A 13156-nucleotide genomic window follows, 5' to 3' on the forward strand; every position below is an offset into this window, starting at 1 on the left:
AAGTGTGAAGACCAAAAGAAGCAGAATCGGTCATTGCCAAAGCCACTAAAGGAGCAGCAGAGTGTTCAGAGAAAGAAGAGATGGGGATGTCTTCAGGTGTCCTGCGCTTAAGGCAAAGGTGCCACCACCCTGTCACTGTCTTGTCACTCTTCCTATCTGCGAGCATTACTGTCCTATCAATCTGTGCTCAAGGATGAGAAAAATTGTAGCTGTTTCTACCACACACACTGAAGTGTGAGGTAAGGGTTTGGATTTAAACATCTGTAAGGTTCCTCTCAGACCAACCACCCAATACCTTTACATGTACTTTTATTGTCCTAAAGATATTAGGCTGGGATGAGAGATCAGTAGACTAAGCGCCTGCTTAGGTAAGTGCGGGGACTGGGGCTTGATCCCTGGCACCACATGCTGCGCCGGCCCCGCCCTTGGGTGCGCTGACCCAGTCACTGAGACTGGGAGTGGTGGCACATGCCTGTAATCCCAGCGCTGGGGAGACTGAGACAGGAGGATCACTATGAGTCCAAGCTCCATCGTGAGACCCTGTACCAAATACATTTTTTAAAAAAGTAATACTGCAATTATTTAGAAACTATAATGTTTCAAGTGGTTTTCAACTTATTTATTTTTAAACAGCCTTGTAAGTAAGCAGGTTTAATAAGATTCAATGCATCGTCCGGCTTGGGGGCTTTGCTCACAGGATTGTATTTTTAGTATGTTTAAACTGTGATGCTTCTTCGAAACACTTTATAGACATAAGGGATGTACAGTTCTCACATTCACGAACTGTGTGATCTTGTGACTCTTCCATTAAAAACTTGGAGTGAAAAGGATAATTTTATTTTCCATTACTCAGCACAAGGTCTAACATATACAGGTGCCTGATAACTGTTTACATTAAATAAACCAATTTCCTTGACCTAATATTCTTAAGTCCTGAACTAAAGCAGGCAGGTCAACAATGCAAGATTTTAGTACTCTGCATACATTTTTTTTCTTTATGGTACCAGAGATTGAACTCAGGACCTTGCGCTTGCCAGGCAAGTGCTTATTCTACTGAGCTATCTCCCCGCCCTCAACATACATTTTTATACATTACTCATATCCTTATTTCTTTAGGGATGGAATCTGTCCTGTAGACCAGAAAGTGAAAATATGCCTCCATCAGAAAGTGGAAAGTTAATTTCTACAAGGCAATTAAAGATTCAAAACATGAAGCAAAATTTGTAGAAGAATGCTCTTCACTCCTCTCTCCAGAAGGCTCCGATTCCCCGCTCCGGGTCATGTCAGGGTACGCCACTACGTCAGCAATACCCTTCTTCTGTGGTGGTTTACAATGACGGAGGCTCTGAAGCTGCCACTCAGGTGTAGCACTTATTTGAGAATTTACCAAGCGTTAGACACTAGGGTACAAAGATGGCAGGTTTGTGCCTTTATGGGGCACAGAATGATTGAGCTTTTATGTCATGTATCTGTTATCTGGGAGGAAGTTTGGCTGGGTACAGAGATAGAATTTTCTAGTAGTAAAGAATCAGCCCCTACTATATTTTTGTAAGCATCTTTTATTAATCAGATTTCCCCAAAGTACTACATAATTCTTAAATGGCTAAAATACTCCTTCATTTTCTTTACCATTATAAATTATATGTGAGGATATGTGAAAGTTATTCCTCTGGTATGAGTCAGAGGGTGAACATGCGTGTTGACGGGAAGGACGGCTTTTGTGGGGGCAAGAAGGCCGCCTCTCTTCACTCCCACCGCCCAGGTAGCCACCTGGGCGGCCACAGTGGAGCTAGGGCCCCACTGTCGGATCTTTTGCTCTAAGGGCCGCTGTCTTGTCTTCTGGGCCACTGTCGTCTTTAGCTTCCGTCACATTTTCCTGGAGGACAGTGCTATGCTAGCATAGGGACCAGGTGCTCTGGCAGCTGAAATACTGTCAGGAAACTGCAGGCAGTTCTGCGACCTGGCATCAGCCCCTCTTAGAGAAGACAGGGCCTCCTCAGAACTCAGGGAGGCCAGTCCTAGCTCCAGTCTGTGCATTACGCTGACTAAGTGCTCAGCCCGGGAGGCGCGTCGAGCAGCCAGGTGAACTCAATCCAGGCTTCCTCTGTCACCATGTAAGTGAAGCAGGTAAGCACGCACGGCTAGTAATACACGGCTCTCAGTGTACAAGATGTTACATCACTTTATTTTAACTGTATGATTTATCAGAACAACTATTAACACACAAAGTACCATTCAGCTGAATTGCAGCTATGGGCAGTGCTAAGTATCTAATTCTTAGAAAACTCACTCCCACAGTCCTTCCAGACGCGGTAACCTAAGGACAAGTTCATAAATAGCAAACACGACTTCCACACTGCGGCCTTCTCAAGCAGGTATGTACAAGTGCGCAGCCTGGAGGACGGCGTGTTCCACCAGCTCTCTGTTCCCGTAACATGCGTTTTCTTGATCTCACACAGAGCGGTATTTCTCTGCGGAGCATACATTCTTTTGATAATTCATCACTTACGATACTTGTGAATTAGTATTACTCTTCACATTAATGAAGTAGTACTGTCTGCCCTGAAGTATTTCTGCGGCACGGTTCCTCCTCTCTTCCGGCAAGTCCCCCCATGGCCAAAGGCCTTTGGTTGCAATCATTTTCCTGCAACACAGCCGAACTCAACTCTTGGGTTTCAGTGTAACACACCCTGGCTGGAGCCTCCCTGCGAGCCCCTGGCTCCACGTCCTGGTGACGCAACGAGGGCGGGGTGCCCTGGCCGTCGGTGTTTCCGTATCAGCGTTCACAGCCATTTACAATCACGCTGCTATGAATCCGAGTCACACATGCCTGTGCCGCAGTGTTCACAGTGCAGGATTTTACGGCCTAAAGAAATGTTTTCTATCCTTAAAAATAAACATTTTTATAAAAATATAATACTTTTAATGTTCACATTGACAAAACCAGCTAGAGTAACCTATGCCAATGCACTCTACAGTAGTCAGCACAAATTCCACAGAACAAAACAATACGGAAGTCCTGCCCACAATCACTGTTCGCTCAAGTGAAATAGCCAGGGTTTTCAGTTGCCTTGTTCACTTGTTTGTTGGTTTCTAGGATGTATTTTGCTTACCACAAAACCAGTCATAATATAAAACTGGACTCTCCAAAAGCTTGTTCCTAAAAGTTCATCAGGTGGGAAGCTGCCGCCCGAGAAAGAGGTTACTATTTCCAGCCCCTTGAGCTCTTTTGTTCTGCATACTAGCCACGGGTGGGAGCAATGGACCTTTCGTCAATTGTATGCTTCTTTAAAAACACACTGACTTACCTTTAAAAATATTTATCATCACAAATTACTTGTCTGTTTCAGAGCTGTCATAAAAATACAGATAAAATTTCCAAATGTCCACATTAATTACACCAGAACAGTATCAAACAGTTGGCTTTAGAATGACAACTACATAGGTCCTTGTGACTAAACTATTTTATGAAAATTTGTTAACATTTTCTGCATACAGTATATAAATACCCCAACTAATCTGTAAACACATCTTGTGTCATGCTATGTTGTAACTTGACTTCAATGTCTATGGATATTTTCCAGCCAAAGGAATGTATATAAGAGGATCTAGGAGGGAATGTTTGCCTACAGGCAGATGACATTGGCAATGAAAGTGTCTGTGACCACACAGCATAGAAAAGAGCTCCGAAAACAGTGAAATCCCGAGTGGCCTGGTCTTGGGGTTGCTGGGCCTGCCCTGAACAAGACCATCTCTGGAATTTTTTGTAAGGAGCCCTCAAAATTCGCTGCATCAACTCAGATTTCTGGTTGTCGACTCCAGTATCACAGGAGTGTCGTCACAGCTGCAGGGTTGTCCACGGTCACATGCCTGTGGAAACACGTCTCTGGTTCTTATGTTTTTGTCAGAGGACAAATTAGAATCCAGTGATTGAAATAACAGTACAAAATCCAGTCCTGGTGTAATTTTGACAAGCAAAAGTTGTCTGGGCCTTTTGGGGGCCAGGCAGTGGAGACCTGTAGAAAACGTGGACCGTTGTTAGGGCTCGTACTGTGACGCTTCCCAGAAGGGCCGGGCTCCCCCTCATCACGTGCCCAGGTCAGCGTCGATGTTTTCTTGCGATGACAGCAGAGAAGGATAAGGGGCAACACACTTTACATTGACGTAAGTAGCATTCACATGGACGTAGTGCTCCCCGATGAACGTGGAGAAGATGCTCGATATCCTGGAGACCAGCTCAGAAAAGGACGGGCGCATTTCAGCTTTGGGGTGCCAGCATTTTAGCATCACTTCGTACCTGTTTCGGAAAGAAACACTGTGAGGACCACGGGAAGGAGCCCTGGAACGCAAGTACTTCCTGCCGAGGAAGGGGACACAAGGGACCAGAGGAGCCTGTGCGGATGCCTACTTACAAGGGATCCGGGCAGTACTCGGGCTGCAAGAGCCTTCGGCCTTGCAACAAGTACACCGTGATATCGAAGGTGTTCACATCTGGGTACGGGGGGGCCCCTCTCGTCATCAGCTCCCACAGGAGCACGCCGAAGGACCACTAAGCAACAAGAGACAGGAGACGCAGGTGAGGAAGTGTGGCCACACAGGCGGAAGACAGGAAGGGTCCTGCTGGCAGACCTGCTGCCCAGAGTCAACACTATCCGTTGCCTGGGTGAAAATTGCCTTAAGGATGATCACACTTCACGATACATGATACACATTTCATGACCTGCTTCAGACAGCATCAGAGATTGTCCAGATTATAAGTACGTGTAGTTTTCCAAAAGAATATTTGAAGTTATATGATGAATAAAATTTCATTTATAGCTCATGGAGTACATTTTCTAAGCTCACTCCTGTAGCTATGGTCAAAGCACCAGTGTTCCGTGCCTTTCCTTTCCTCTCCTTTCCTTTTCTTTCTTTTCCTTTCCTTTCCGCAAGAGGGCTTATTGTTAAATAGTATGAAAGAAAACAAGAGAAAAATGGGTTTTATCAAAGAAGTTATGGTATGTGGGTGTAGTGAGCATTGCAAAAAAAAAAAAAAAAAAAAGATTTTACTTAACCATTAACATGCTTTTTTAACCTTTTCTGGATCATTGGTGATTAATTAGGAAAATTAGAATTTTATTATTTTTTAATTTCCACAATCTGCATATTTTAGGGTACAAAAGAATACATGGAAATGGGGCCTGGCCCTAGCTCAGTCCTTTAAGTGGCTGCTTCCACAAAGCTGTCAGCCTCAGGTTGCTGGAGTTCGAACCTCACAACTCTCCCGCTGGCCGAAAGTGCCCTGAAGGCATTCGAGGAACAAAAAAAAAAAAAAAAAAAAAGAATATACGGAAATGTATTTAGCAGTTCAATTTCACAGCAAAATCTTGGAAACAACCCAAATGCTCATCAACTGAGGAACGAATAAAAAAGATGTGGTCTTTTTACACAATGGAGTACTACTCAGGTATAAAAAAGATAAATTTGAGGCTTTTGTAGATAAATGGATGCAACTAGAGACTGTGTTAAGTGAAATAAATCAGACCCACATGTGCAAACATCGTATTGTCTCACTCATGTGAGAACCTGAAAGAGTAAATAAAATCTGAAAGCACAAATATGTTTCTATCCTCTCTTTCAGTATTTTTCCTACAATTTTAGCTATTAGTAAGAGAAGATAAAGAAAACTTTCCAGTGTTTAAATTTGTAGGATTTCAAAATGATATAAACACTTTTTAAGAAATGTAACCATATCTAGATGTTAATGTTAATAAGGAAAATTTATATTAAATATCAGAAATAATAAAACTGCTGGGCAACAAAGCTACACAGTGAGAACTAATTTCAATTAAATTGTAATTTGAAAATGTCAAAACATTAGATTAATATAAAACAGCTGTGTCAGTACTTTAAGGGAAGACCGCAAAGACGCAGAGGCTAAGCGACTTGCTAAGATTCCCCAGTATATCTGAAGTCATGCTGGAATTCTTGAGCCTTGGATCTTGCTGAGTTTCCTGCACTTCACTAAATGTGCACTTTGCTGGTTTAAAGGACTGCTTGGGAACTGGGCATGGTGGCCCTCGCCTGCAATCCCAGCGCTGGGGAGGCTGAGAGAGGAGGATCACTATGAGTCTGAGCTGCATAGCGAGACCCTGTACCAAGTACATAAATAAAGCACGACTCAGAATCGCTCAGGCTTCCGCATCATCTCCTCTTGAATGTATGCCAAGGAGAACATGGGACTCAATTCTGGCTGGGTGACACCTTCCTGGTCACTTTCAGGCTAAGAAGCACATGGAGGGGGACATGAGCCGCTGAAAAAATGAAACTTGGAGATCAAAAAATGCCTCTGAATATTGTGATTGAAAGGAAGAGATAAATATGGTTGTTGCTGAAAAAAGCTCGATTAACGGCTCGTTGCCGTTTCCCGGGGCACAGCCCTTTCAGGCCACTGAATCCCTTGATCCAAATGGCTACTTCATCTGACCTTCTAAAATTGAAGATTCCAAGGGCTGGGGATGCCGCTTGCCTAGCATGTACGAGGCCCTGGGTTCAATCCCCAGTAGCACCCTCAAAGAACAAAAACCAAAACAATAACACAAAATCCCAAACCAAAACTGAAGTTTCCACAGCCTGAAAAATCTCACAACTTATTCTAGTAACTTTATTGTGTTAACCTTCAAGTTCCGAAGCCTGTTCTGACAGGCCTGAGGCCTTTGCAGAGAAGCAAGGGAACGTTCCAAGGCAGGTGCCGAGCTCGCGTCCTCACCGAGACCTCCTCAGCTACCGCCTCCGGCTACCTCGGGGGCAATGCGCAGCAGCGGCAGCGGGCTACGCGAGGCGCTACCAATCCCAGACGGCACCACACCAGAGGGAACCAGCGCCGCGCTCCGCATCCTGAATGTTTTTGATCAAACAAGTAGATTTATGAAAATATACTCTAGGTATTTGTCAGACGACCAACTCTTATGTTTAAAGATACCTGAAATTAGTGGTGTTGAATTCTTTTACTAATTAAATTACCATGAAATGACGGCTATGAATGAAAACCAGGAGAAACACCAATGTATTACCACGTCTGATTTGGTGGTAAACTTCTGGGTTTGCAGACTTTCTAAGGCCATCCACTTCACTGGCAGCTTCGCGCCTGTCTTGTTGTGCACACTGTAGTACTCTTTGTCATACATGTCTCTGGCAAGACCGAAGTCAGCAACCTTGACAGTGAATTTTTCATCCAACCTGCAGGAAGACCAAAAATTATTACTGCTGTCTGCAACAGAATAACTAACTTAAAATGGTGGTGCAGATCTCCGGATCAGAACAAGTGGCACCAGTATTAGACATCTCTAACTTTGGAAGGGAGTGTTTCCTCTGGCCTATTGACTAATGCTGAATTCCCCCAGAACTCTTGAGCAAAAGAATTACATCACAAATTCAACTGGCCGAGCAGGGCGGTCACTCATGACATGGCATGCAAATACCAGTGCTGCTCTTCTCTAGAGCTGGAGAAGAAGGAAAGCTGGCTCCCTCTCAGCCTTCCTTGGTTGCTAAACAGAGCGCGGCAACTGCCTACCCGCAGAAATCACCGATCTTCACTGGCGAACATACTGACAATATGTAGTCTCATGGGAGGCGCAGGACATGGGGCGTTGTTTTAGCTTTTATTCTCCAACAGAGTAGGTCAGGACACAGAACCCAGATCTCACACCACTGAGGCAACGGAGAAACAGGGGGTTCTGTAAAGCATCTCAGCAAACTGAGGTTCTGTGAACTGGATCAGTACTCTGTGCTTAAGTGACTTTTATGGTGCCAATGGACCAAAACCGCGGTAGAGAATTAATAGCCCGTTCTTTCATTCACACATGCCATAAGTCATGAATCAGGGTTGTGCCAGGGAAAGCTCTGAATTACAAACTGTTGACTGTTGCATCACACAGCCAGGGAGTCAGACACAAATAAAAGTTCTTTGTCTATTCACTGCCAAATGCCATTTTTGGTAGGGCTTCTGCAGGCCGACTTGAAATGGACTCTTGGGCAGTGACATTCTGTTGGTGTCCGTGTTACTAGCCCTCTCCTTTCCACCAGGAAATGCTGCAGATCAAATTCTCCCTCCCAAACCCTAATGCAGTGTGAAACCACAACACTGGGGCTGCTGGTGGGAAGGGCCAAGAAATGCAAGCGTGCACAACAGCTGTTTAAGACCCCCTAAAGAGCAACCTTTTACATTCTTTGTTTGATAAAGCCCGAAAGCCCCCCCCCCCCCATGCCTGGGGCTTATACATCCATTTAAAACAGTACAGGAAATAAAGGATTTTTGCATAAGAAGAGAAAACACCCTGGCCTGCACAGTGGGAGCCAGCACCGGGCCACTACGGAGCTGAGGCTGCTGAGCTTCCCATACTCACATACAGTTCCTTGCAGCCAAGTCTCTGTGGACAAACTTTTTGCTTGCAAGATATTTCATGCCCTTGGCTACTTGAAGACCAAAGCCTATAAGATCTTTCACGGTCGGGTTCTGCAAACAAAGAGTTGGAGAAGTGTAAATTAAGCCGCTCAGAACCCAGTGCTCTAACTCTGATTTCAGACCCTGAAGTACCTTGTCTCAGATAACTAGCGCCCACTGGTAGCACCAAGTACTTGTTCAATATTCACTATATACAAAGCACTAGGCTAGATGTTCTTATGAATTATGACCAATTCTTACACACGCCTGTAAAGGTGTTACAGCCTCCACATTTCATCTGAAAAATGAAGTATTTCATAATGGAGAGTTTTATGTTCCACCTCCCCTTTGTTTTTTTTGCAGTGCTGAGGACTGAACCTTGGGCTTCATGCAAGTTAGGCAAGGGCTGTACCACTGAGCTGCATCCCCAGCTCCAAGGTCTTCTTATCTCTCAAGAACGATGAGGCCAACAGGTCGGGAGACCACTGCTGCTGACCACAGTTGGATAGTCTAAGATGATGGGGAATGTCCAGCTACGCAGGGTCATGTGGGAAAGCACAGGAGACAATCAGAAGCAGAGAGAACAGGAGAGGCAGGAGGGAGGCCTCCTGCTGTAGTAGAGGTCTCTACTGTGGTTTCCATAGGAAGCAAAGGTGAGGCAGGGTAAGCCAGTTTCAGATTGGTTACCTGGACTAATTTCTGTAAGCTCTGGAGAGGGGAGCAAGGCTCTCCCTTCTTGTCCAGTAGCTGGCAGTGGAATGACCAGGGCAGGTGCAGTGGCTGAAGTGTGGGTGCTAAAGTGGTTGGTTCATCTATGAAATACATATTCAGGAAGCAGGTGAGGGCTGGGAGATAGCTCAGTGCCGTAAGCACCTGCCTGGCAAGTGTATGGTCCTGAGTTCTATCTTCAGTACCGCAAAGAACAAACAAACAAAGCAGAAGGCAAGTTGTTTATAATCTCTAGGAATCAGCCCTGGGCATAGCAGAACCTTCAGGGTTAGCAGGCTTCAGAGGTCAAACCATGAGAAACACACACAGGGCCTTACAGAGCAGTAAATCACGCCACGCCACTCAGACGTAAGTGGCGCAGCTAGGATTTTACCCTCCTCTGTGAAAGCTGTTAAGGAGAAGTTCACCTCCCCAGACTCAGCTCCTGAAATTCTGGGCCAGCAGAGAGAACAGGATGGCTCATTCTCTGTGACCCCCTTCACAGAACTGGACACACACCTTTAGTAAAGATGACCTTGTGGCCAACAGCCTGATGAAGGCCTGGTCATCAGCAAGGGTCACTGCGCAGCTGGTGGGCACAAGGCACAGTGGGAGGGGCCCAGCGATGGGCTGCCACCCCCCTGATGCACAGTGTACTCCTCCTCGGGTTATGAAAGGCCAGAGTACTATGCTCTATCGGATGATTCTGTGCTTCAACCCTAGGGAATTAAACAGTACTGCCGAGAAGGCAGTGCAGCATCTGAGCGGGGCAGGGGAGTGGCAGGAGTTAAAGTAGGATCTCTCAGGGGAGCTTCACACTATGCAAGGGAATGGACGTCATTGGCAAAAATTCACCGAGAGTGAATTGTTTTATTCTTTTGCTTGAACACAACTTATCTTGAGCTTTTTTTTTTTTTTTTTTTTTTTTTTTTTTTTTTTTTTTTTTTTTTTTTTTTTTTTTTTTTTGCAGAACAGGGGATTGAACTCAGGCCCTTGCACTTGCCAGGCAAGTGCTTATTCTACTGTACCATCTCCCTGGCCCCAAGCTTATTTTCTTTCAGAACTTGACACCATGTTTCCAAAGGTGTCTGATCAACGCTATTCTGTTGATTTCCAGAGATCTGGAATAAGGGAACCAAGAAGGAGCCTGGAGCCATGGATGAACTCAGTTCTGGGGACTCCCCTCCCTCCCCCACCAATTCCTTGGTCCCGGCCTAGCAAACATTTGTTCACCCTTTAGGTCCTGGCATAAAAATGTCATAAAGCAAAGTCCCACTTGCAAGAGCTCACAATCTTCTTTTGTAACCCCGAGCTCATTTATTCAGCAAATATTTACTGACAGCCTCTGAGTCGGAAACTATCTTAGGCTGTGGAGCTATAGAAACGAACAAATACACCAAGATTCCCCACCCTCGTGGGCTTGCATCCTACGGCATGTGTGTCCACGTACATAGGCAGCACGCATATATGTAAAGTAAAAAAAGGTAAAATTAATTTAATGTATTTGTCAACCCAACACATCTAATATATTACTTCAACTTGTAATCAATATGAACAATTATTAATCAGATACCTTAGTTTGTTATACTAAATATTCTCCATGTTATGTGCTCTGCCCTTACAGGACATCTTCATTTGAACTTGTGACAGTACGCAGGAGCTCTGTGTCATGGTACTGGATAGCTCAGGCACACTGTATCGCAGGGTAGAATCAAGGAGGACAGTAAAGCCAGGAGACAGACCACAGCAAGATGATCGGAGTGGGCCAGTTACAACGTTAAAAAGATCAGGGAAGCCTCAATTTGAGGAAGACTTTAGGACAAATTGCTAAAGGACACGATGGAGAGGGATGTGTGGAGGGCTGAGGGAGGAGTGCTCTAGGCAGATGGAGTGGCAAGTGAAAAGGTCCTGAGGTAGGTGCGAGGGCGGCGAGCAGAAGGACAGGAGGGCCCTGGTGCATAACTAATTCTTCGCGTCTCCTGGAGCTACAGCTCCAGGTGACTCTGCTAAAACCCTGTTAGATCTCCATCTGCCCCACGATCCCTAGTTCCTGATGCATAGTAAGCGCTGGAAGGTGATTTAATGGACAAGCTGGGTGGTGGAGCGGGGCTGCTAGCTGAGCAGGTAGGATACTGCCCCAGGACACCCTTGCAGGCACCACATCACGCCAGCAGGACAAAGGCTCCAAGGAGTCATGTTCTACATAAATGGCTTTGGCTAGCAGCTTTGTAAACGACTCAAAGCCAGCATGTTCTGAAGGCACGGCTGGCTCGAGAATATACTTACATGAGTCTCATTTCGAATGAAATTGCGAAGGTCTCCGTGCTTCATGTATGGCAGGACCACCAGCGGAGACCCTTCACTTCGAAGGCAGATGCCCAGGAGGGAGAGAACATTAGGATGGCTGAAGTCTTTCATGATGATTCCCTCGGTCAGAAACTGGGAAACTTCCTCTATGTCAGTGATTCCTGAGAAATTGGGGGCAGGAGGGATAGAATAGTTATCACAGAACAGTGGTTGCTTTGTCAAATTTGCAAAAGAAGCCCAACAAAATACAAAACCACTGGTCTCAACTTCACATTCTGCAACAGCACGGAAGCCGTGAGTCCCCCGGGAGCAGAAGGTGTGCGCACACCCCCTCAGGCCCTGGGAGCGGCACGGCTGGGAATCTTTTTTTTTGGTACCAGAGATCGAACTCAGGACCTTGCTCTTGCCAGGCAGGAGCTTATGTTGCTGAGCTATCACCCCAGCTACTCTTGAAACTCTTCAACTAAAGGCAGGTTAACAACAGAAAAAGATTTATTTAATTAATGTTTTTTTTCTTAGTGCACACTTGCAGAGCATGCTGATCCCATTGGTCGTGGAAGCTCTGCGGGCATGTAACACCTCAGTTCTACTTTCTTCCCCGTTCTGCACGGCCCTCCCTCGCCCCCCACCTCTTGGTCGCCTGCCCATTCCCCAAAGTTCTATTTTTATTTTTTTTCTTTCAATTAATTTGTTCATTCCTTTCCATCTCCCTCCTGCTTTTGTCTCCATTCCCATTTGCAAAAGATCTTACTTCCTATTATCTGTTTTTTATCTTGACCTTTATATGGGTTTTTAATTTAAGAGAAATCATGTGATATTTAAGCTTGTGTGTCTGATGTATTTCATTTAATATTACAGTATCAAGGTACATCCATTTACCTATAAATGCCTCCAGTTTATCCTCCTTCATGGCACAGTAGTACTTGCTTGTGTCTAAATAACACATTTAAAAACACCTATTCATAAGAGCTAAGTCCTGCCAACAGTCTATACTGATGGACATCTAGACTGTCTGCAGGACTTAGCTCTTATAAATCATATTGCTTTAGACATGGGTGTGCAGGTCTCATTGTAATTTGGTGACTTTAACTCTTTTGGGAAGATACCTAAAAGGGGAATATGTGAGACAAAAATCTGTTCTATAAGATCCAAACGGCTCTAAGCTTGCAAGAAATGGTCCTTTTTCACTGGGATGCGATGAAGGCAGGCAGGTGTGCAGAAATGTGATGTGATCTACTGCTGGCCAACTGAGGGGGAGGCCCAGCCAGGCCTGTGTTCTGACTCTTCTTGTGTTTCTGTGTAACACTCCTTCTGCCTGGGTACAGGATATGAGCTACCACCAGATGAGGCAGCTCAGAGAATAGGATACAGAGTCAACATGCAAAAATCAGTAGCATTTTTGTACACAATGAACACACTGAGAGAGAAATTAGGGACACCATGCCTTTCACAATAACATTCAAAAAAAAAAAAAAAAAGAAAAAACCCCTTAGGAATCAATCTCACAAAGGATGTAAAAGATGTTTACATCGATAATTACAGTATTCTGAGAAAAGAACTTGAAGGGGATTTGAGAAAATGGAAAAATACTCCATGCTTCTAGATAAGAAGAACCAACATTGTGAAGATGGCCATATTCCCAAAATTGCTATACAGAGTCAATGCAATCCCACTTAAAATACCATTAGAATATCTCACAGGGCTAGAGAAAACTTTCCT

At 44.9% G+C, this 13156-nt stretch overlaps 1 protein-coding gene across 1 annotated transcript in view; it reads right to left on the minus strand.

Annotated features, from left to right (window-relative positions):
• Nucleotides 1-2156: 2156 nt before the first annotated feature.
• Met (MET proto-oncogene, receptor tyrosine kinase) overlaps nucleotides 2157-13156 on the minus strand; it is an 83358-nt gene continuing 72358 nt past the window's right edge. Inside the window, exons 16-20 of the mRNA XM_004644868.2 lie at nucleotides 11417-11598; nucleotides 8385-8494; nucleotides 7053-7218; nucleotides 4413-4549; nucleotides 2157-4297 (exon numbers count right to left, since the gene is read on the minus strand). Coding sequence (XP_004644925.1) covers nucleotides 4087-4297; nucleotides 4413-4549; nucleotides 7053-7218; nucleotides 8385-8494; nucleotides 11417-11598 — 806 coding nt within the window. The 3' untranslated portion in view covers nucleotides 2157-4086. The remainder of the gene's footprint in view (nucleotides 4298-4412; nucleotides 4550-7052; nucleotides 7219-8384; nucleotides 8495-11416; nucleotides 11599-13156) is intronic.

Source organism: Octodon degus, unplaced genomic scaffold (assembly GCF_000260255.1).
Source record: "Octodon degus isolate 3935 unplaced genomic scaffold, OctDeg1.0 scaffold00213, whole genome shotgun sequence".
NCBI classification, from domain to species: domain Eukaryota; kingdom Metazoa; phylum Chordata; class Mammalia; order Rodentia; family Octodontidae; genus Octodon; species Octodon degus.